This window comes from Ruditapes philippinarum, unplaced genomic scaffold, assembly GCF_026571515.1.
Source record: "Ruditapes philippinarum isolate M1 unplaced genomic scaffold, ASM2657151v2 ctg6511_1_1_1_1, whole genome shotgun sequence".
Taxonomy (NCBI): Eukaryota; Metazoa; Mollusca; class Bivalvia; order Venerida; family Veneridae; genus Ruditapes; species Ruditapes philippinarum.
Window position 1 is genome coordinate 16,798 of NW_026857684.1, and position 25,673 is coordinate 42,470.

Consider the following 25,673-nt stretch of genomic DNA (forward strand, 5'->3'; position numbering starts at 1 on the left):
GCTGGACAGCCTGAAGGACATTCAAAAATGATCCTAAAAGCTTACCCTGAGCTAACTTGGTGAGCTAAAACAACTAAAAATGAATAGGTGCCCAAAGACTCCACTGTTTGTTAATCTTAGGACTCTATGTCAACTATTTTTTGAGCTACATGTGCCACAAGTTGAAAGCTAAAAATCGTTTACTAAGTAAAGAACTTTACAAATACTGAATAATACACAAGCTAACCCCAAGGTGCATAAGTACACATGCTGACCAACAATTTCAGGCCTACAGGTTAAATACTTTTTAAGCGATGCAAGAACAACAAGAGACATGTTGACATGACCATCTCCCGCCGATTGTGTTTGCTCATTGGAAGAATGTATATGTAGTAGAGCAGAATAATTCAATTTTAAGGGGTCTTTTAGTAATGAAAACTGATGGCTGAAGTGATTACATATTTGAAACCTATGAATACTGATGGCTGAAAATAACAAAGGGCAATAACTGAAAAATAATGCGGAGTAGTTACCATTCTTGTGTGCTGCACACCTCCTCAGTGAGATCTATCCACCTATGAAGTTTCAAATTGACACCTCAAATTGTTTTTGAGATATGCTCCAGACAAAAATGTGGGACGGACGGATGGACAGGCGGATGAACGGAGACTAGGTTATATTTTGAGTTTCGAGTGAATACCTTATAGACAGTAAATACTTATTACGTTACTGTCTGGACAAAAAATAAGCATGAAAAACAACAAAGGGCAATAACTGAAAAGTTATGCACAGTAGCGTTATCATTTTTGTGCGCTTAACTCCTCCTTAATGAGATCTATCCACATATGAAGTTTGAAGTTGATACCTGTAAAACTTTTTGAAATAAGCTCCGGACAAAAAAGTATGAAGTAAAAAGTCGCTCACCACAAACAACTGCTTTTCAGTAAAAGATAAAAGACTACCTAAGAATGCTACAGACAAAATTTGGTGATAATCCATCAATTATTTCGGTAGGAGATGATGTTCAAAGGTTTTTCAATTTTTAATTTTAGCGGCCCCTAAAAGGGGCGAATCAAATAAATATGAGCAAACTTGATAAAAGACTACCTAATAATGATACAGACACAGTTGGTGATCATCCGTCAATTATTTCAGTAAGAGATGATGTTCAAAGGTTCTACTATTTTAAGCTTTAGTAGCCGTAGCCCCTAAAAGGGGCCAATCAAATTAATATGACCAACTTGATGAAAGACTACCCAAGAATGCTAGACAAAATTTGGTGATCATCTTTCAATTAGTTCTGTATAAGGAGACATTTAAAGGTATTTTTATTTTAAACTTAAGGGGGGGGGGGGAATCAAAGAAATATGAGCAAACTTGATAAAAAACTACCTAAGAAGAATGCTACAGACAAAAAATTGGTGATCATCCATAACTAGTTCTGTAGAAGAACACGTTTAAAGGTATTTCTATTTTAGCTTTAGCGACCCCTAAAAGAGGCTAAACAAATTCGTCTGAGCTAATTTGATAAAAGACCACCTAAGAATGCTACAGACACAGTTTGGTGATCATCCTTCAATTATTTCAGTAGGAGATGATGTTCAAAAGTTCTTCTATTTTAAGCTTTAGCGGCCCCTAAAAAGAGACAATCAAATTAATATGAGCAAACTTGATAAGGGACTACCTAAGAATGCTACAGATAGAGTTTGGTGATTATCCATCAAGTATTTTAGTAGGAGGTGATGTTCAAAGGTTTTTCTATTTTTAGCTTTAGCTGCTCATAAAAGGGGCCAATCAAATTAATATGAGCAAACTTGATAAAACATAACCTAAGAATGCTACAGACAAAATTTGGTGATCATCCATCAACTAGTTCTGTAGAATGAGATCTTTAAAGGTATTTTTATTTTAAGCTTTAGCGGTCCCTAAAAGCGGCCAATCAAATATATATGATCAAACTTGATAAAACACTACCTAAAGAATGCTAGACAGAAATGTGGTGAGCAAACATCAATTACTAGTAGTTCTGTAGAAGGAGACATTTAAAGGTAGTTCTATTTTAAGCTTTAGCGGCCCCTAAAAGAGGACATCAAATTAATATGACAAATTTGATAAAAGACTACCTAATAATGATACAGACATAGTTTGGTGATCATCCATCAATAATTTCAGTTGGGGATGATGTTCTAAGTTTCTTCTATTTTAAGCTTTAGCGGCCCCTAAAAGAGGCAATCAAATTAATATGAGCAAACTTGATAAGAGTTTACATAAGAATGCTACATACAAACTTTGGTGATTAGCCATTTAATATTTTAGTAGGAGATGATGTTCAAAGGTTTTTTCTATTTTTAGCTTTAGCTGCCCCTAAGAGTGGCCAATCAAATTAATATGAGCAAACTTGATAAAAGACTACATAAGAATGCTACAGACAAAGTTTGGTGATTATCCATCAATTGTTTAAGAAGCCTGTAGGAGATGATGTTCAAAGGTATTTTTATTTTCAGTTTTAGCGGCCCCTAATAGGGGCCAATCAAATTGATATGAACAAACTTGATAAAACAGTACCTAAGAATGCTACAAATAAAGTTTGGTGATCATTTATCGATTTGTTCAGTAGGAGATGATGTTCAAATGTTTTTTTTCTTTTTTTAGCTTTAGCGGCCCCTAAAATGGGCCAATCAAATTATTATGACTAAACTTGATAAAGGACTACCTAAGAATGCTACAGACAAATTTTGGTGATCATCCATCATTTAATTTTATAGTAGATGTTTAGACGTTTTTTTTAGCTAAAACAGAGCAATAACTCAAAAATTATAAAGGGAAGAGTTTTCATTCTTGTGCAAAACATTCCTCCTCAATAACATCTATTCACTTAAGAAGTTTCTTGATGACATCTCAAAGATATTTTGAGTTATGCTCAACTCAGGAAAAAAATAAGTATGAAAAACAAGATTGCATTTGAGAAAAATGCTATGCCACCGCATTAATCGAACACTAAATAGTAGTGTAGGAACATATTTTTTTGTTTCTATACAATTGAAGATTATCATAATGCATAGATCCCTGACATATCTAATTCTTATTATCAGATTAGTGGTTAAATATATTGTTAATCCAATAAAAGCTGATATCAAAGTCACTTTACATCTTAATCAGTGCACATGGTTCAAATTTCATAGCTGTACATCAAAGGACAAGCAAGAAGGTCACATCATCAAAATCTAGGTCACCTGATATCAAAGTTCAATTTTACAACTAAAACTGTGCACATGGTTAAAATTTCATTGCTGTACATCAAAGGACAAGAAAGTAGGTCACTCTCCCCTTGGGCAAGGCAAAATTTTGACCCAAGGGTTTAATTCAAAACAATCTTGATACAGGTCCACCAAACAACATTTCAAGTCAAATATCTAAGCTGTAGCTTTCTCCTATTGAGAAAACATTTGTTTTATTTTCTGTTTTTACTATGTGTACATAATGAGAATCACTGCCCCTGGGCAGGGCCAATTTTGACACCAGGGGGAAAATTTGAACAACTTTGGTAGAGAACCTATAGATGATATTATATAGCAAACATCAAAGCTCTATGCCTTGTACCTTCAGACAAAAATATTTTTCATTTTTTTTACTATATCTACATAATGAAAATCAATGACCCCCGGGGCGGAACCAATTTTGACACCAGGGCTATAATTTGAACAATCTTGGTAGAAGTTCACTTCGCAAAGTCTCATGCCATATATTTAACCTCTAGCCTTTGTCAATTCAGAGACGTCAAGATTTTTCAAGTTTTTACTTTATACATAAAAAAGAAAACTATCGCCTCTGTGGCAGGGCAATTTTAACACTAGGGGCAAAATTAAAACAACTTTATTAGAAGACCCATAGATGATATTATATACCAATTATCAAAGCTCTAAGCTTTTTACCTTCAGACAATAAGATTTTTTACTATATGTACATAGTGAAAATCAATGACCCCTGGGGTGGGGCCAATTTTGACCCCAGGGCTATAATTTGTACAATCTTGCTAGAGGTTCACTTCACAATGTTCCATGCAAAATATCTTAACTCTAGCCTTTGTAAATTTAGAGAAGATGGTTTTTTAAGTTTTTACTACATACATATAAGGAAAACCTATGGCCCCCGGGGCGGGGCTAATTTTGACACTAGAGGCAAAATTTGAACAACTTTGGTAGAGTACCTATAGATGATATCATTTAACAAATATTAAAGCTCTAAGCCTTGTACCTTCAGACAATAAGATTTTTTGATTTTTTACTTTATGTATATATTGAAAATCAATGACCCCAGGGGCGGGGGCAATTTTGACCCAATGCTATAATTTGAACAATCTTGCTTGAGGTTCACTTCACAATGTTTCATGCAAAATATCTAAACTCTAGCATTTGTCAATTGCTGAAAAGAATTTTTTTTTAAAGTTTTTACTGTAAGTTTTTACTATAATATACATATAAGGAAAACCAATGACCCCCGAGGCGGGGCCGATTTTGACCCCAGGGCTATAATTTGAACAATCTTGGTCAGGGTCTACCAGACAATGTCTTATACAAAATATCTAAGCTCTAGGCCTTTTGGGTCTTTACAAGAAGATTTTTTTAATTTATTCTTATAATTCCTTTTGGTTGCCATGGCAACCAGATTTCTGCATGGAATGAAATTCTTTGAACAACTTTGAAAGCCCTTCACCCGAGGATCAATCCTGCCAAGTTTGGTTGAAATTGGACTAGTGGTTTTTCACAAGAAGATTTTTTATGTTCACTATATAATCTATATAACACAAACACACACACACACACACACACACACGCATGCACACACATACATACACACAGGTGAATCGCTATATGCCACCGCATCGCAGATGCTGCGGTGGCATAATAACAAAGGGCAATAACTCAAAAACTTGACGGGTAGAGTTATCATTCTTGTGCACTGCACACTTCCTGAGTGTTATCCATCCACCTATGAAGTTTCATGTTGATATCTTAGCTTATCATAGCTTTTTGAGTTATGGTCAGGACAAAAAATTAGTTTGAAAAATAACAAAGGGCAACAACTGAAAGATTATGCCGGATTGGGTTATCATTCTTGTGCACTCCTCAATGAGATCTATCCACCTATGAAGTTTCAAGTTGATACCTCAAATACTTTTTGAGATATGCTCCGGACAAAAATGTCGGACGGAAGGTCGGACGGAGACTATTTCTTTTTCCCCCGCCGCCTTTCGGCCAGGGATAATAACTGAAAAATAATGCAGGGTAGGTTATCATTCTTGTGTGCTGCACTCCTCCGCAATGAGAGAAGTTTCAAGTTGATACCTCTAACACTTTTTGTTTGTTTGTTTGTTTCATTTTACGCCTTTTCCCAACAGTATTTCAGTCATATAGGCGAACACTTTTGAAATAAGCTCCAGACAAAAAGTATGAAAAAGAACAAAGGGCAATAACTCAAAAATAATAAAGGGTAGAGTTATCATTCTTACGCACAGCAATTCTCTTCAATAAGATAAATCAACCTATGAAGTTTCATGTTGACATTTCAAAGAATTTTCGAGTTATGCTCTACTCAGGTGTAAAATTAAGTATGAAAAAAAACAAAGGCAATAACTCAAAAATTATGAAGAGTAGAGTATCATTCTTGTACACTGCACACCTCCCGAGTAAGATCCAATTACCTATGAAGTTTCATGTTGATATTGCAAAGGCTTTTTGAGTTATGCTCTGGACAAAAAATAAGTTTGAAAAATAACAAAAGGCAATAACTGAAAAATATATGCAGGGTAGAGTTATCATTCTTGTGCACTGCACTCCTACTTAATATGATATATCCACCTATGACATTTCAAGTTGATACCTCAAATACTTTTTGAGATATGTTTCGGACAAAAATGTGGGACGGACGGAGACTATTTTCTAAATCCCCTGTTATCTTTTCAGCTCTAACAAAACTGTAAACAAGATTGCCAAGATGGCCCTAGATCGCTCACCTGACTCATCAAGCTCATCGGAGCAATTACCTAGACAAGCATCCTGACAAAGTTTCATGACATTTGAGTCAAAAATGGTGACCACTAGAGTGAACAGTTTGACCTAATTTTTGACCCCAGGTGACCCATATTCAAACTTGACATAGAAATCATCAAAACAAACTTTCATACTAATTTCCAGGATATGTAGATCAAAACAGTAGCCACTAGAGTGTGAACAAGATTTTTCTATTTCTAACTCCTGTGACCTAGTTTTTCATCAGAGATGACCCATGTTCGAACTTATCCGAGCAATTACCTAGACAAGCATCCTGACAAAGTTTGATGATGATTGAGGCAAAACAAGAGCCATCGCCGAGCGGGGGCAACGCTCGACTTTTTACTTTTTCGAAAAGCAAACAAAGAAATGTTTGAACAAATCTTAACGTTTCCTTTTTATAAATTTAAATCGGTCTGTCTTGTCACATTAGTTTCGTCTATATATTTTGAATATATATATTCTCATTTATATATATGCGCATTTATATATTTACATACACAACAATAAATATATATGGTCATTTAATGCACAAATCTGTGAAAATTCAGTAATTTACCCTTCAAGGTCAAGGTCATTAGAGAGCCCAAGTCAATTTGAGTTTGATAAACATGAAGGTGATGTCCTTAAGAATGTTCTGTTATAATATGAAGTCGATCCATTCTATAATAGCAAAGTTACAGCCCGTAACAGCCAAAAAAATGAAAATTTCAATAATTTGACCTTCCAAGTCACGATCATTTATGAGTGAAGGTCAAGGTCTGTCTGGTTATTTTTAAGGGTTATCCTTGAAGATTATTATGTTCAAGTTTGAAGACAATCCATTCAAAAATAACAAAGTTACAGCCAGTTACAGCAAAAAAAATGAAAATTTCTATAATTTGACCTTCCAAGTCCAGGTCATTTATGGGTGAAGGTCAAGGTCTGTCTGGTTTTTTAAGGGATATCCTTGAAGATTATTATGTTCAAGTTTGAAGACAATCCATTAAAAAATAACAAAGTTACAGCCAAAAATAGCAAACACTAGCAAAATTTGGACTTTTGACCTTGAAGGTCAAGGCCATTAATTTATGGATAAAGGTCACGGTTAGTGTGGTCTACTGAAAGGTTTTGTCCCAAGGGTTGTTGTGGCCAAGTATGAAGACAATACACCAAGAAATAATGATCCAGGTACAAGTTTGCGACGGCAACGGGAACGCCACCAGGACTATAACAATACCTCTACTTTTTTCTTTTTTTAAAAAAAAGCTAAAAAATGACCGTTAGAATGTTAACGAACAAATGTGGACGGAAGACAGACATTTAACGATCCTAAAAGCTCACCCTGAGCAAGGAACAAATTACACAACATAATGGAATGGTTTTTACTTAATCAACGGCAATAACTCTAGAAATAGTGGATAAATCCACAAGCCAAACTACACATGCTGACCAACATTCCTGTAAAGTTTTATGATTCTTGGTCAAATACCTTTTGAGCTATGTGCGACACAAGTTGAAAATTGCAAATTTTTTACTAAGTCAAGGGCAATAACTCTTGTAAAACAGAATAAATCCACAAGCGAAACTCCAACTGCAAAACTTCACATGATTATCAACATTCCTGTAATGTTTCATGACCCTAGGTCAAATACTTTTTGAGCTACGTGAGACACAAGTTGAAAATTCAAAACAAAATTAATCCACAAGCAAAACCCCAGGTGCACAACTTCACATGCTGGGCAACATTCCTGTAAAATTTTATGATCCTAGGTCAATTACTTTAAGAGCTACGTGTGACACAAGTTAAAAATTGCAAATTGTTACTAAGTCAAGGGCAATAACTCTGACAAAACAGAATTAATCCCCAAGCAAAACCTCAGGTACACAATCAATTTCACATGGTAAGCAACATTCAGGTAAAGTTTGATGACTCTAGGTCAAATACTTTTGAGCTTCGTGCAACACAAGTTGAAAATTGAAATATTTTTCAAAGACAAGGGCAATAACTCTACAAATACTTAATAAATCCACACGAAAATACACGGGTGCACAACTACACATGCTGAGCAACATTCCTGAAAAGTTTCATGACTCTATGTTAAATACTGTTTGAGCTACATACGACACAAAATGACAACGGACAGATGGATAGAAGGACGGACAGATGGACACACGGACGGACGTGGACGGACCGACAGTTCAAGGGTAAATCTAAATCCCCCGATAGTAGGGGCACATAAAAGTGTGGGTATGATTCTGAAAATATTCATGCAAGAATTATGAATCTTATCACACATTATGTGACCACCTCAGATCCTGTCACTTGAATTTGAATAATGAACATATACCATGACATCAGGCAAATATTTGCCCATTCAAATAATTCATGTGTTTCCTATGTAGCTCTTGTACTTTATAGAAATTGTAACATAATGTTGCTGCATATTTTCATCAAAATATTGTGACACAATCTTGCCGCTTATTTTCATCAAAATATTGTGACACAATCTTGCCGCTTATTTTCATCAAAATATTGTGACACAATCTTGCCGCTTATTTTCATCAAAATATTGTGATACAATCTGACCGCTTATTTTCATCAAAATATTGTGACAAAATCTTGCCGCTTATTTTCACCAAAATATTGTGACACAATCTTGCCGCTTATTTTCACCAAAATATTGTGACACAATCTTGCCGCTTATTTTCACCAAAATATTGTGACACAATCTTGCCGCTTATTTTCATCAAAATATTGTGACACAATCTTGCCGCTTAATTTCATCAAAATATTGTGACAAAATCTTTCCGCTTATTTTCATCAAAATATTGTGACACAATCTTGTCGCTTATTTTCATCAAAATATTGTGACACAATCTTGCCGCTTATTTTCATCAAAATATTGTGACACAATCTTGCCGCTTATTTTCATCAAAATATTGTGACACAATCTTGCCGCTTATTTTCACCAAAATATTGTGACACAATCTTGCCGCTTATTTTCATCAAAATATTGTGACACAATCTTGCCCCTTATTTTCATCAAAATATTGTGACACAATCTTGCCGCTTATTTTCATCAAAATATTGTGACACAATCTTGCTACACATTTTAATCAAAATGTTGCCACAAAGAAAGATTTCTGCAAACATCACCCACCCTTAAATGGAAAAGTGTACCTTCATCTAAAAGTTTAATTTAATACTTCTCACCGAGTTTCACATATGAATGGTGTTGCTCTTTTTATTATTAAATAGCTATCAATTTTGCGTTGTTTTTTGAAACAATCTTGGTCTCAGCCGTGTTAATTAGCTATTAAACACATGTCGTAGAGATTGGCGCGACCGCTTTAGTTATGAGTGATTATCTTTTTCATGAAAAATAAAATGTTTGCATGGAAAGGAAAATCCGACTGTTTTGGAATTAACCAAATGAAGAATTTTAATTTGGTCATATAATTAAACAGTTATTGTTTGACGATTTTTCTGTTTGAATAGGGAATAATGTAAAGCGCGTTATTTATTTCATTTTATCTATTTATAGAGTATGTTCTAATATTTTGTCAAGAATAACCACAGAATTAAACAAGAAATGACGAACGACACATATGCCCCCCTTTCTAGCCCTAATAACTCACATTATTGGTAATTTTATTATAGAAACTTGCCATAAATGGGTACATGTGGAAAAAAAGAAAAATAATGAAAACTTTGTGATAAATAGTTTTCAAGATAATGAGCGGAAACCATTCTAACATTAATGGCCCCTGTGACCTTTGACCTGGTGACCCCAAAATCAATAGGGGTCATACACTAGTTATGACTAATCAATATGTGAAATATGAAGACTTTGTGATAAATAGTAAACAAGATAATGAGCGGAAATCATACTACCATTCCAGGCCCCTGTGACCTTTGACCTAATAACCTCAAAATCAATAGGGGTCATCTATTAGTTATGACCAATCAATATGTGAAATATGAAGACTTTGTGATAAATAGTAACCAAGATAATGAGCTGAAACCATTCTGACATTTAAGGCCCCTTTGACCCTTGACCTCAAAATCAATATGGGTTATCTACTAATTATGACCAATCAATATGTGCACTATGAAGACTTTGTGATAAATAGTAACCAAGATAATGAGCGGAAATTATTCTATCATTTATGGCCCCTGTGACCTTGACCTTTGATCTAGTAACCTAAAAATCATTACGGGTCATCTACTAGTTATTACAAATCAATTTGTGAAAAATAAAGACTTTGTGATAAATAGTAACCAAGATGATCGAAAAGCATTCTGACATTAAAGGCCCCTGTGACCTTGACCTTTGACCTAGTAACCTAAAAATCAATAGGTAAATAATAGGTAATCTACTACTTATGACCAATCACTATGTGAAATATGAAGACTTTGTGATAAACAGTTTTCAAGATAATCAGCGGAAATCATGTGGACTACCGACGGACAGACAGACTGACATTAGCAAAACAATATACCCCCTCTTCTTCGAAGGGGGGAGGTGGGGCATGACCTTGACCTTTGACCTAGTAACCTAAAAATCATTACGGGTCATCTACTAGTTATTACAAATCAATTTGTGAAATATAAAGACTTTGTGATAAATAGTAACCAAGATAATGATCGAAAAGCATTCTGACATTAAAGGCCCCTGTGACCTTGACCTTTGACCTAGTAACCTAAAAATCAATAGGTAAATAATAGGTTCTATTTCCGGTTCTAAAATGTAAACACGTAAAAATGTCTATCATGTAAATCAACGGATTTTGTGTGAATTACTGAACGCTTAAAAAGGAATTTATGTGTGTTATATATATAAAGGAATAGCTTCAAAATGGTATGAACATTTAGGAAATCTATAAAGTATTTATGGTGATATTTATACAGAACTTTTTAGTATACATTTAATAAATAGGTGTAAAAAGCGCATGATTCACGTGATAATACTGAACACATCGCACATAGACAGTATTTGCCAAAAAATCGTCACGCTTGGTTAGGTATAACAGTTTATGACATTATAGGATAGATATAACGGGAACTAACGGTTATCACGTACTCTGCTTGATCGCTTGTGACTTTTGATCATATAAATTATGAATGTTAAAGGCGGAACACCAAAACGAAAAAAAGAATCCACCACTAGCTGTAGCGACTTAGACTCTAGTGCTATAACGAACTCATTTAGCTCCTTAAATGAAACAACAGAAGAAACAGACCCAATAAATAAAAGTTTAGGAAAAGACCTTCAAAAAAAAAAACAACCCCAATAACTCAAAGTCTCATCAAAGAAAACAAAAAAGTAAAAAACAAAAAACCGCGGCATCACCTGAATTGATAGAAACGAACGTGGAGATGAAACTAGAACAAAAACTAGACAAAATCGATGAAAAACTCAACAACGTTTTAACAAAAGATGACAGGTCATTCATCAGAAACATAATAAAAGACACATTTGAAGAAATGAAGGAACAATTATTAGGATCAGTCATCAAAACGATTAAATTTTTAGAAGATGAAATTTTATAACAAATCAGCCTCCACTTCAAAACTTAATTCAGAGATAAGCGAAAACAAACATGTTATAGAAACAAGAATAGAAAAATCAGAAGAAAAGATGAAACACTGAATTAAAAATATTAAAATTAGAAAAACGAAAAATTAAAAGAAAATGCAAATGATCAAAAACAATACAGTCGAAGGAATAACCTTCGTATCACGGAATAAAAGAAGATTCTCCCCAACAGTCTTCATTACAGACAAAAATACAATTCCAGAAAATGTGCAAAGACAATCTCGGATTGGTTGTTCTCGATGAAGAAATCGACATTGCACATAGAATTTGGTCAGTTCAAGACAGGCAGCAACCGTCCAATAATTGTAAAATTCGTAAGAAGGCAAAACGAAAATTAATATCATGAAAAATGCAAAGTCACTTAAAGGAACCAGAATATATTTGAATGAAGATCTTACACACTCCAATCAGCAAGCTTTAATGTCATTTACGTTTAAAAGATCCCAAACGAATCGAAAAGCATGGTCTTTCGAAGGCAAATTATTTGCCATATTTAAGTCAACGAACCCCTTAAGACCAGACAACACAACATCACGGCTGATCAAATTCTCAGAATATGACCAATGGCTTTCGCTCCCGTGGCCGGCTCGTGAGATAGGAGGAAATTCTTCCGAAAAATCTACAACGAATGTTTGGAACAGAAAATAAAACATAACACGTTGAAAACAAACATATAAATACCAACAAATCAAATGAAGACTCTTAAGTGAAAAAAGGTAAATACATGTACATCATGAGAAAAGAGAAATGTTTAACAAAAGACGCATAAAAACTATTGTTATTGAACATTAAACTTTGTTGAGTTAGCTTCTTAAATTAACGTTTTATAGTTTAAGTAACTTTCTCGTATCACTCCTGTTTTTTTGTTTGTTTTTTTTTTTTAATCCCAATTATAACATAGATAGTTATACACGAATTTTTGACACAAATATGTTATTTTCCTTTTCTGACACATTGTACATTCGTTTAGATATTTGTATAAAAACAATTTTAAATTTACAATGAAAAATAAATGAAATACGCTGTTACCCCACAGATTATTTATAGACAGCTTTTCGTTTTCGACGCACATGATATTGACTGTAATATCACATTATGAATACTAGAATATACATACATAAATTATATTAACATTGTTCAATCTTAAAATAACATAATAACATTTGATTGTTTTATTTTTATTTTTTTCTCATTATTTCTGACCAAAGAAGGTTTATTAGTATGGGGTAATAAGTCGTTTATACAAGATATTCCTTTGTGCTGTTTCTCTTCTCCCTTTCATGTTTTTCGATAGAAGAGAAACATATTACAAGGGTATAGACAATACGAATGTCAAATTGAATAAAAATATAGTTGCCTTGCGGTTAAGTTTATTAGATTTAATAGTGTGAATGTCAAAATGAATGTAATATGTTTTTGTTGCGATTTAATTTATTACATTTGATAGTTTGAATGTCAAAATGTAGGTAAAATCGTTCTGTTGGGTTTGAATTTATTACATTTTATAGTATGAATGTCAAATTGTTGCGATTAAATGTATTACATTTGATATTAGGAGTGACAAAATAAATATAATATGTTTTGTTGTAGTTAATTTTTTTTTTTTTACATTTGAGAGTTTGAATGTCAAAATAAATGTCAAGTTTTTGTTTTCGGTAAAAGTTACACCATTAAATAGTATAAATGAACGTCAAAACGAATATAGTATACTTTGCTTGTGGTTAATTTATTTAAAAGTATAAATGAACGTCAAAACGAATATAATATACTTTGTTTGCAGTTATTTATTTAGATTATGGTACTATGATTGTCAAAATTTTTCAAATTGTCAAAATAAATACACTATATTTAGCTTGTAGTTGAACGTATTAAGACTGATAGTATAAAGGTAAAAATTAATGTAATATATTCTGCTTGCTGTATTTATGTTAAAATGAATGCGATATATTTTGTTTTCAGTTAATCTACTAGATTTGATGGTATGAATGTCAAAGGGAATACACTGTATTTTGCTTGCGGTATTTATGTACAAAATAAATGTAAAGTGTTTTGTCTTCAGTTAAATCGATTAGATTTGATAGTGTGAATGTCAAAATGAATGTAACATGATTTGTATTAGATTTGATAGCATGAATGTCAAACTGTATGTAATGTGATTTGCTAGCAATTACATTTATTAGATTTGATGGTAGGAGTTTTCAAAATGAGTGTAATATTTTTTGCTTGCTGTTTAAATTAATTAGATTTGATATTAAGAAATATAAGATATATAAATGATTTTGATAGTACTGATACCAAAATTAGATAGATATTTTTTTTCTGTTTTCATCCTCTTATTCCAAATGTCACCTAAATGCCTTCATAACTCATTTCAGAATAAAGTAACTTTAGTAATCATTGGACAATGACTTAATAAACATAAATATTTTTCTGTTAAATTTTTTTTTAATCCATAACATTTAGTTTTTTCTCTCCAAATATTCACATCTTTAAATGATATGTAAGAGTGTATGTTAGGTACCATAATAATATTCTCTTTCTGATATGTCATGTTGAATTATTTTGGTTTTTGTTGTTGTTGTTTCATTCATTTTTAAATCCTGATAGTAGATAAAAATGACGTAATGACTGTTTTTAACATTGATTTGCACGAATATATGTATATGTATGTCATATTGGTTTACTTAGGATTTAACTTAATAGCGATCAAGCTTAGATTAAAAATTTATTATTGTTATTTTAACATACCTGTAATGTTACAAGCAATTCATTAGATAATATAAAAAATGTCATAGTTCATTTACAATAGATAAAACATCAATTTAAACAATATTTAGTAGCGGTCATGTAATTCACAACTTAATCCTCTTTGCAGGAAGACTTTTATACTTGAACAATTTTTAACTGCTTTGGTAGTATATAAATTTTCTTCATCGATTCAATTTATGTCTAAAACTACTATCTTTTACTTATAATGTTAACGGAATTTCTGGAAAAGACAAGAGAATTGCTATTTTTCAATGGTTGAAAACACAAAAGGTTGACATAAGCCTTCTCCAAGAAGTGCATTTCAAACAGGCTGATAAAGAAAAGTGGGAAAAAGAATGGGATGGAACAATAATTAATAGTGGGAATTCAAGTAATCAGTTAGGCGTATCAGTTCTGTTCAGAAATGGTTTAAATATTCACATTCTAAATACTTTGAAATTGAGATCGGACGTGTATTAGCACTTCATGTAAAGATTGAAAACAAAGAGGTATTTATCATAAATGTATACGGCCCAAATAAAGATGATATTGATATTTTCTGTAAATTAGAAGCCTTCATTAAAGACAGAAGTGATCACCTTTTTATTATAGGAGGAGATTTTAATGTAGTGCTAGAACCTAATATTGACAAACAAGGTGGTAACCCTCATACACATTTGAAATGTCGCAAAAAAATAAAAAGTATACTTGAAACTTTTCAACTTAATGATATATTTCGGGTACAAAATCCGTTCACTAAAAGATTTACTTGGCGCTCAAAAGTACGGTTAAATATAGCGTGTAGATTAGATTATTTTGTTCTTTCAAATGATTTGGTAAATATTGTTGAAAAATCTGGCATAAAGCCTAGTTTTAAATCTGATCACTCAATAGCATATGTAACTTTAAATTTTGATCCTATAGTGAGAGGACCTGGTGTTTTTTAACTAAATAATAGTTTACTTTTAAATATGGAATTTAAAGACAGAATTAAAAATGCCATAACTGAAATACGTTCTCTTAATACAGACACAAATCCTTTAGTCAGATGGGAAGTTATTAAAAGTACAATACGAAATGAAACTATAAGATTTTCAAAATATAAAAAGAAAACAGAAACAGAACAAATTCAAAAACTTATGACAGAAATCGAAAAAATTGAAACTGAGATAGCCTGCAATTTTGACGCAAAATTTAAATAGAAATTTAGAATTGAAAAAATCAGAATTAGAACAATTTCATAATGAAAATATCAATGGAATTATAACGAGAATAAAAAGTTTTAAATTAGACAACAGTGAAAAAAACATTAAATTGCTAAAAAATTTAGAGACTAGAAATGCTGAAAGAAAACTTATTAATAATCTAAATGTCAATGGTAATGTTACGTCAAACCAAAATGAAATTCTGAATGAGCAAAAAAAATACTATGAAAGTCTGTACAGTGAAAAGATACACAAGAGACTCAACATATGACTTTTATGATGAAAATAAAATCCCTAAACTAAACGACAACGAGCAAGTATTATGTGAAGGAATTATTACAGAAGGAGAGTGTATCGAAGCAATTAAAACCATGAAAAATGGGGAAAAGTCCTGGATCAGATGGTTTAAAAACGTTGAATTTTATAAAATGTTTTGGAATGAAATTAAAAATGATCTAATAAATTCTCTTAATTATTCATTCGAACTGAATATTTAAGTCAGTTGCAGGCACAGAGTTTAATTACCTTAATCCCAAAACCAAAAAAGATTTATCACTTCTTTCAAACTGGCGGCAATAAGTTTATTGAACGTTGACTATAAAATACTGAGTAAAGTAATTGCTAATAGAATTAAACGTGTACTAAATAACTTGATCGACAATAGCCAAACTGGATTTATTAAAGGCAGATACATTGGTGAAAATATAAGATTAATTTATGATGTATCGAGTACGCAGAACAAAACGAAAAACCTGGAATATTATTTTTTGCTGATTTTGAAAAAGCTTTTGATAGTTTGAATCATAATTTTATTTAAAAACACTCGATCTATTTAACTTTGGACCAAATTTAAAAAATGTGGTAAAATTGTTATACAAAAATCCAACAAGTTGTATTCTTTACAATGGTTTCTTGTCGGACTTATTTAATATCAGACAAGGAGTCCGACAAGGCTGTCCTTTATCTCCTTACATTTTTATTTTAGCAATTGAACTCCTCTCCATAGCAATACGAGAAAATACAAATATTAAAGGATTTAATATATTTGATATAGAAGTAAAAAACAGCATGTTTGCTGATGATGCAACAATATTATTAGATGGTACAAATAACAGTTTCAAAGAAATGTATATATAATTTGAACAATTTTCATTCATCTCGGGTCTAAATCTTAATTATAGTAAATGTACAGCTCTAAGAATAGGCCCACTGCGAACCAGCACGACCTTATATATTGTAGAAAAAAATATAGTAATATTTCATGGACATCAGAAAGTGTCAAAACACTAGAATAACATTTCATTCAAAAACTGACCATATCCTCAAATTAAATTACGATAACAGATTATCTCAATTCCAAATAGACATAAACAGATGGAAAGCTAGACATCTCACAACAATTGGTAATATCTCAGTATTGAAATCATTAATAATTCCAAAATTAACTTTCCTGTTTTCTGTTCTACCCAATCCTCCAAATAAAACTGTAAATACAATTAAACAACAATGTTATGAATTTATATGGAGCTCAAAAAGGGATAAAGTCAAACGGGATGTAATAATACAGGAGTACAAAAACGGAGGTCTAAATATGATTGACATTCCTATATTTTTGAACTCAATAAATCGAACTGGATAAAAAGAATAATAAACGATTCAAATGATGGGTTGTGGAAAGAAATAATAAAGAAAAAATATAAATCATTTAGGTGGAATATCTATATTTAAATGCAATATAAACACAAAAGATATATTGAAATTTAAAATCAAAAATAAATTTATACACGAAGTATTAGTAGCTTGGAGTGAAATCAATTTTAATGAAAATCCGAAAAATATTTCAGAACAAATTCTTTGGCAAAATTCAAACATAAAAATAACAATAGCCTTCTCTATTTCAGACAGTGGAGAAACAAAAATATATACCATGTAAAAGATATCTATGATATAAACGCAAAAAAATTTAAAACTTTTAGTCAATTAAAAACTGAATATAACATTCCTAATACTGAGTTTTTAAATTACCATAGACTTATCTCTTCAATCCCAACATGTTGGAAAAGAAAATTAGATAATGTCATTCTTTCTGTAACAACTGAGGAAATAAATATTTATGAGCTTTTAGAAAAAACAGAAACACATCTCCTAAATAGAAAATTAACACAGGTTCAAAAAGAAAGAAAGCTAAAATACCAGAATGAAAAACTAAAATCCCAGTAAAAATGGGAGGCAGTATTTCCAGATAAAAAATTTCAATTGGCAACAAATATATTTGAATGCGTTTGATATTTGTAAGGATAATATTTTGCAAAATTTTTATTTTGATTTCCTACATAGAAATATTGCAACTAACAAATTTCTCTTTAGATGTAAATTAGTGGAGTCTAGTCTTTGTGATTTTTGTAATATGGAAATAGATAGCATAGAACAAATATTTTTGGACCTGTCAACAAACACAAATTTTCTGGAATGAATTGTTTAAATGGTTTGGTTGAAATTGGTATACTTGCAACCCAAGACAAATTTTTGTCTTTTTTCATTCACGAAATAAAATTTTATCATATATTCTCTTATTTGCCAAATATTATATATATAGTTGTAAAACAAAAAAGAAAATACCAAATAATCTTGTGTTTAAAAGAAAATTGATTGATAGAATATCTTTAGAAAAATACATAGCATTTCAAAATGATTCTCTTGATGATTTCAACAGGAAGTGGAATAACTTTCTAATAATGTTATAAGAACTGATTGATGATATGTCAGAAGTATATTACCAAAGCAGCCTTTCTTTCTTAATATTACCATTTTTTTATCTTATCGTAGTTTTTTTTATTCTCTTGCAAATTATCCTTTTATATTATAGCACCTGCCCAAATTGTCAGCATTTTTCCAACTGACTCAAGGTTTTTTTTTAAAAAATTGATTTAACAAAACTCTATCTTGTTTAAAATATAATATCCTTTCTCTTAACTTTTTCTTAAAGAGATTCACGTTTAAGCTCTTTGAAATTATTTTAAAATGTCTACAACAACATATATATTAGTTTGTAACGTATGTTATGTAAAATAATTAATTGAAAAATGTAAAATGAATGTATTATGTAAAAAGGAAAAGTAAATAAAAGGGCCTTAAACGTGGTTCCAAAAAAAAAAAAAAAAAAAAAAAAAGGTAAATAATAGGTAATCTACTACTTATGACCAATCACTATATCACTATGTGAAATATGAAGACTTTGTGATAAACAGTTTTCAAGATAATCAGCGGAAATCATGTGGACTACCGACGGACAGACAGACTGACATTAGCAAAACAATATACCCCCTCTTCTTAGAAGGGGGGAGGTGGGGCATAATAATCACGTACTATGTAAAATATCAAGACTTTCTGATGGTTTTCAAGATAATCAGTGGGAACCATGTGGTCTACCGACGGACAGACCGACCAACATTAGCCCACTTCTTCGAAGGAGGGCATAATAAACAATTTTCTACATTGCTTCTTTGATAATGTAGGCTTACAAATCATACCAAAGATGCATGTGGGTGGCCATTTTGGTATTTCACAAACAATGATGTCAAGGTGAAAACATGTCTGCAATTAATTAACAAAAAAAAAATGTTGGAAAATGGTGACAACATTTTGGTAACCCTAAAAGTTGATACTCACCAATTAATTAGGGGTCATAATCAATATGTTAATATCAATTCTAAGCTTGATATAACAATGTTTTTTATACCTGGCCATAGTTTCTCGGTATTTGTTTGCTGCTTGACTTCCAGACACGTTGCTACAATTAAATAAAATGTTTATAACAAATTTTATTATGTTTATCTATTCAGATAAAAGAATTTGTATTATTAAACAGCTTGAAAAAGCTAACTGTTGTGAGACTTGTATGAATTATATTTAAAGAAAGTGAATATCTAAGAGTGAAGGGGGATAATTTACACACACTATTTTTTTTTCTCAAATTTTATTTATTAATAAGAAAGAATAGAAACACAAACATACCGATTCAGAATCGAAAACTTGCCCTTTTGTAGAAGTTTCAGAAGATTTAGATATCCGTGTTTGCATTGCCATAGTGTATAGATAAGATATAACTTAATCTGCCAAATATCTGCAAATGAATTTGAAAAAACAATGAATCAAATTATAGATGTATGATCTATTATAACTGATCCTTACATGCACATGTCACTTGCACTTTGACCATTTTTTACTTTTGTCAGTGTCTTCCTTTATTCTGACAAAAAAATGAAAAAAATAAAATATGCGAACTTACGGGAACTGAGTTACACATATAGTTTTAAATACAATTTTAATAATTCACAAGAGTTGTCAGCAGGACAGCGTGCTTCACTTTTCTCAGTGTTTTGTAGTCAAACAAGGGCTGATAACTAAGAAAGGGCCATAATTCTATCAAAATATATGCTGAGTTATATTAAGCCTGGGACAGTGACCTCCTATTATGTTCTCAAGTATGTTTGTGAATTTTCATTCCATCCCTTTCAATAGTTGTAGAGATACCGTCCAACTCGACACTGACCCCGACTGGGAGAGTACAATAGCTCTCCCTTTCCCTCAAATAGTCATGCTAGAACACGTCATGTCATATATATAAACGGGTACGCTGAAGACCTTAAGCTAACAATAAGGTACACTGTAGTTAGAAATGTATTGACCACAGGCCACTGACTTGGGAAAGATTGTTAAAAAATTGTTTAAATATTTACAAAAAATAGATAAACCATATAAGATGTAAAGATAAATTATTGATGCTGATTTTCCAGTCTTTTTTTACTTAAAAATTTAAGTGTCGACTTTATCTACTGTTGTGGGTTAAAAAGACTATGTTTTGTATACCTCATTCAAGACCTTAATGAAGTACCAGATTCCATTTCCATACATAATTTTTGTAGTGTAATGTAAAGTCTTTGAACTGAACTTTGTTTAGGTGGTTCAATATTTAAAATATACTGGAAGATAATTAAAATATTGCAAAAAATATGTGATTTAGTGTCGGAGTTATCAATCCAACCAGTACAGTAGACCTTTACATACACGGTCATCGTACATGTATTTACCTGTTCACTGTCCAATAATCTTAATCTCTCACAACGAAGGTGTTGTTAGGATAAAATTTTAATTGTTTTAAAGTGTCCAGTTGATCATGATGGTCCCGACCACTACATTATAAATAAAATGACAATAATTTACAAAATTACCAACTTTACGCTTTTGATGCGGAAATGAAAGTGGGTTTTTCCCACCGACACAGAAGTTACCCATAATTCACCAGGTACGTATGACTAAATAAACCTTGAAACCTTGAACTAAATAGTAGTCTGACTTGCCATATTTTGCAAAAATATTATGTTATTATTTAAATAATGTTAGCTTATTAGATTATGTATTTTCTCTTTGTTTTTTTCTCGCAATGATTTTTGATTTTTCTCTCTCATCCTCCATTATCAGTCAATTATTACAGTAATTTTATTACATCATGGAGTTGTATGACCATTTATAATTTGCCATTTTGTAGTATTTTGTTTTTACATATTATTTGCCATTTTGTATTATTTTGTATGTATGTACTGTTTTATGTTGTCACAATGTCATGCCCATATGGGCCCTGACGTATTCAAATAAACCTTGAAACCTTGAAACCTTGACTATTCTCTCCCTTATCAATTCCTACCCAGACGCTTCTCTCCCTTTTTTTGGACGAGAACCGTATGCATATTTGCAAATAAGCAGACAGTTCCTCCACAATTTTATTTTTATTAATTAATACATTATCATCGAAGTATTTAGATGTTAAATAAATGGGTAAGAGTATTATTTATTGATATTAATTAGACAAAATTACCGCCTCCGTGGTCTGGGGGTTAGAGCCGATGACAATCCAGTTACCTCTCTGGCGTGGGTTCGATCCCCAGGAGATGCTTTGGTAGTTTAGCACTGAGGAAGGTAGTACTCTCCAGGAACGATGGTTAGGAAACTACCCGCCTATATGACTGAAATACTGTTCGGAAAAGGCGTAAAATGAATTAAACAAACAAACAAGACAAAAAAACATGCCACACAAAAAACAACATTTTATTAAAGTGAATAAAGAGGTAAGTTTATTCTTAACTGATACATTAAATAAATTTCATAAAAACAGAAATGGCGACATTTTATTAATAAATTGGGTTTCATATCGACTCCAGATTTTATTTTGGTGTCAAGACAACCAAAATAAGTTTTATAAGCATAAAAAATGGGCAACCTCATTGTGGCGAAATCGGAAGTACAATAATAATTATTTCTGTTTGCATGAGAAACTCCGCCCTCGGTTCATCCGTACATCAATATTAAATCAACAAACATGACTATGTGCAGCAGTTCTAATCTAACGGTATATTTCCGCATTGTAACGGATGTTTTCATACAAATTTAATCCTTTTTATGAGATGATTACTTTTTTCTGAACCACAGGCCTAGTACACCGTGAAGCTAAAACGGTTAAAGTGTGTTTGCACAAGAAAATCTCATATTTACTGTGTTCCGGATAGCAACTATAACAATGTGACGTAGCGCATACACGAGCTGATTATTGTCTTCATTTGCATGTAAAAATTCGTATACGAACTTTAGTGTTACCGTGGGGTTTTCCGTTTAATATCCTAATTTATGAACAATATTTGATGAGATTTACAACATAACTGTTAAAAAGGTTTATGAAACTGTATAATGCTTGTTTTTTAGGGCCGACGGCAAAATATTTTTACATATTTATTTAATGTAACTTTAATTAGAAAAAAAATATTAAAGTATTTAGATGTTTTATACATGGGTAAGTTTAAAAATGATCAATTGATATAGATATGAGACAAAAAATATGTTTTCCTCACATAATATTATTCTGAGTTTTTAATAGATCTAACGTATACCTTTTTAATGTGTTATTTAAAGTCATTGAAAATAATTAATGAAAAATGTACTTGATGAGGAAAATCATAAGATATATTAATTTTTATTGTTGTTATTTTTTTTATATATATTTTTTTAATAAATAATAATAAGATTTATAAGAAAAATGATAAATGAATATTAATTGCTAAATTTCATACTTTTGTATAATTAATGAAGAAAGGAGTTCAATACACATGTGCATTTTGTTTGCTTTCAGAGATAATTGAGGTGTTTATTAATTCATTACTCGAGAATTAAGGTGTTGATAATATTAAAAATATTTGTGAATAAGTATTTTTATTAGTTATTTGGTATCATATATTGTTTCATGTTATAGACTACATGTTTTAATCAATTTTGTACAAAAATAAATGTGACATATGTGTTTGATTTTCTTTAGACCGGGTGGTCAAGGATAACCTACGAAAGTGCAAGCACTTATTTCCAGTAGGGTCCTTACCTCAGCATACTCTAGAGACGGCTCTGAGATACAAGGGAGTCCGGGAACTAGCCCCTATAGCTCTTATTGAATAGATCCCTTGGTTCTTTTACATGCCCAGTGCACAGACGCTTGGGGGTCAGATCCTGCCCCCCAACGTGATACGCCCCTGTAAACACTTTACCAAAACTATTTTAATATTTAAACACGAATGGGACATCTATCACAACGATAAAAATGGTTTTCAAACAATTTTTACATATATGAAAAAATACCGTATACCATCAAGTCTCAATAAAGTGCCTTGATGGGCAGGATCTGATCCCCAGGCGTCTGTGGCCCAGTGTATAGCACTGATACATGCGAAGATATTACCTGAGTTTCTTACCAGTAAACCTCTAGGTAGGTGGGAAACACTAAAAGTGTCTCTGAAAAATCCCAAGGGTGTTACCAAGGATCGAACCCGGAACCTCAGGAGTGACAGTCAGTGGTCTAACCAACTGAGTTATCGCGCCACCTATTTAATGCAAGATTGAATAAGTTATGTGAGTCCTGTTTTGATATTTAATATTAACATATTTAATTTGACATACAAACTAAGAAAAATAAACTAAAAGTGGTTTTGATGATCTTATCGATACTGGCATATGCATAATTTTGGGAAAGCTACTGTATAAGTATGTAATACATGGTTATGTCTAATTCAAATTTATCTTCATATCCCTATTTAGATTTTTTTTTTGTTAATTATCTTTCTAAAAATAAATTAATATGCTATACAATTGACATAAAATTGAATATATCTAAAATAAATATTTGAATATAGTTGCTAAATTAACTTTCACTAAAACTCCTGACTTATATTAGTAAAATCAAAGTGTGTATATACATGTATTAAAATTAAAAGAAAATATATCACAGTAACAATGACAATACAAATGTTTATAGCATAGAAATAATGAAAAATAATCCAATACACATCCAATATATACAAATATGAATACTACATGCAGCTACGTTTTAATCTAATTTGATTAACGATAAAATTATGTTAAGTTCTCCTTTCTTCTGTTCTGTATTCACAAAAACGGGTCTAAAACATCATCATTTTGTATGTGTACTAGCGTATATTTATACTCGCCACCGGTTGCTCATATGTAGAAGAGTATAAGTCATTTTAGATTTTGGAGGATAGTGCATTACAGATACAGAAAGACGCCCCGATTCCATAAGCTTCTCCTGGTTCTTTAGCGTGCCAAGTGTTTAAGCACCCATACACGGGATCTCGATTTAAAGTCTCATCCGAAAGACTGATTCGTAATTTAAGTAGCCAGCCCGGGAATCGACTCAAAGGTAAAATACAATTTTATTATAAGAAATAGCAAGATAATCAAAAAAAATATTGTGGCGCTCCAAAGAATGGTGATTTTTTATCGATTTATTGCTTGGTTTAGGCCTGAAAACGGGATAAGTGTTTTTTTTCTCTGCATGCTCCCACTTGGTCTTTCCCCACAAGGCCGCAAATTATAAGAACCTTCTTGAATATTATATTTAACATACCGGAGCATAAACCGAGTCATGTTTTCATATTTTTTACATTGATTTCAAATATTTCTATTCAGAAGTCAGTTTTTCTTATTTCTTCGGACTCGATTTCAGAGATGCTACCACTCGGACCTAAATAATAAATAATAAGTAAATATATACAGATTTTGAAAGCACATTGCTTTGTTAAGATATTTTTAATGCATCTTTATATTCAAGTTCATATATTCATATAATCAGTTAGAATAAAAATAAACAGCATTTTTAAATCAAAGCACAGAAGGCGCTGAATTTGTTTGGGTCTCAGAATGTCAGAAAGGTGAAGGTTATGAGATTATAAACCAATTTCTTTTTGTAAAGTGCCACCAATGCTTTCCAGTGTTTTAACTGTAGAAATTTTGCTATAAGACTAATTGCAACACTGATTTTCAATTCAACGTTTATTTGACTTAAGCAATTAAAAAAAATGAGTTGCCTCAACTGGGATTTGAACTCCAGACCTCTCGATTCCTAAGCGAGCGTGCAAACCCCTCGGCCACGGTGAAGTTATATGCTAATGGCATGAAGAAAACCGTATTATTTTAAATTAGGGTTTGTAACACTTATTATTTTGAGGCTAAACCTGTTGTTTAACACAGATGTAAATAATCATGGAGCTTACTAGTACTATAAGCATGTATATCTATAAAGAATAAAACATTATTAGAAATCTTCCACCATTCGGGAACCATTATGCTTGAAAATTAATGCGCCTGTCATTTGACAATCTTTACGCAGCGATCTCCCCTGAATTTTTCGGCGTTAGTGTACATATAAAGGGAAGTAACCGCTTCAAAAAAGCGGACTACTTTCGGCATTTGCATTTAACAGCATCAGGGTCTGAAATTTCGCTACTATTATTTGTTTGGTCTGACACTTTCGGCATTTGCAATTAACAGCATCAGGGTCTGAAATTTCGCTACCATTATTTGTTTGGTCTGACGACCCAAACAAATAAAAACGATGCTAATATTTAAATAACTAAAGTTGTGACATATTTTACCATAACAATTTCGTAAATATGTCTTCTTTGAGAATCAGTTATCGGCCTAAGAATAAGAAAAAATAGGTTCTGTTGAAATAATTCCTCGTTAAATCGAGTCGCTGAAATTAGAAACAAATT

General features: G+C 31.8%; 1 protein-coding gene across 1 annotated transcript in view; it reads right to left on the reverse strand.

Annotated features, from left to right (window-relative positions):
* Nucleotides 1-20,862, reverse strand: part of LOC132750577 (probable serine/threonine-protein kinase roco5) — a 33,015-nt gene extending 12,153 nt beyond the window's left edge. Inside the window, exons 1-3 of the mRNA XM_060740582.1 lie at nt 20,655-20,862; nt 19,579-19,687; nt 19,304-19,354 (exon numbers count right to left, since the gene is read on the reverse strand). Coding sequence (XP_060596565.1) covers nt 19,304-19,354; nt 19,579-19,650 — 123 coding nt within the window. The 5' untranslated portion in view covers nt 19,651-19,687; nt 20,655-20,862. The remainder of the gene's footprint in view (nt 1-19,303; nt 19,355-19,578; nt 19,688-20,654) is intronic.
* Nucleotides 20,863-25,673: the final 4,811 nt, after the last annotated feature.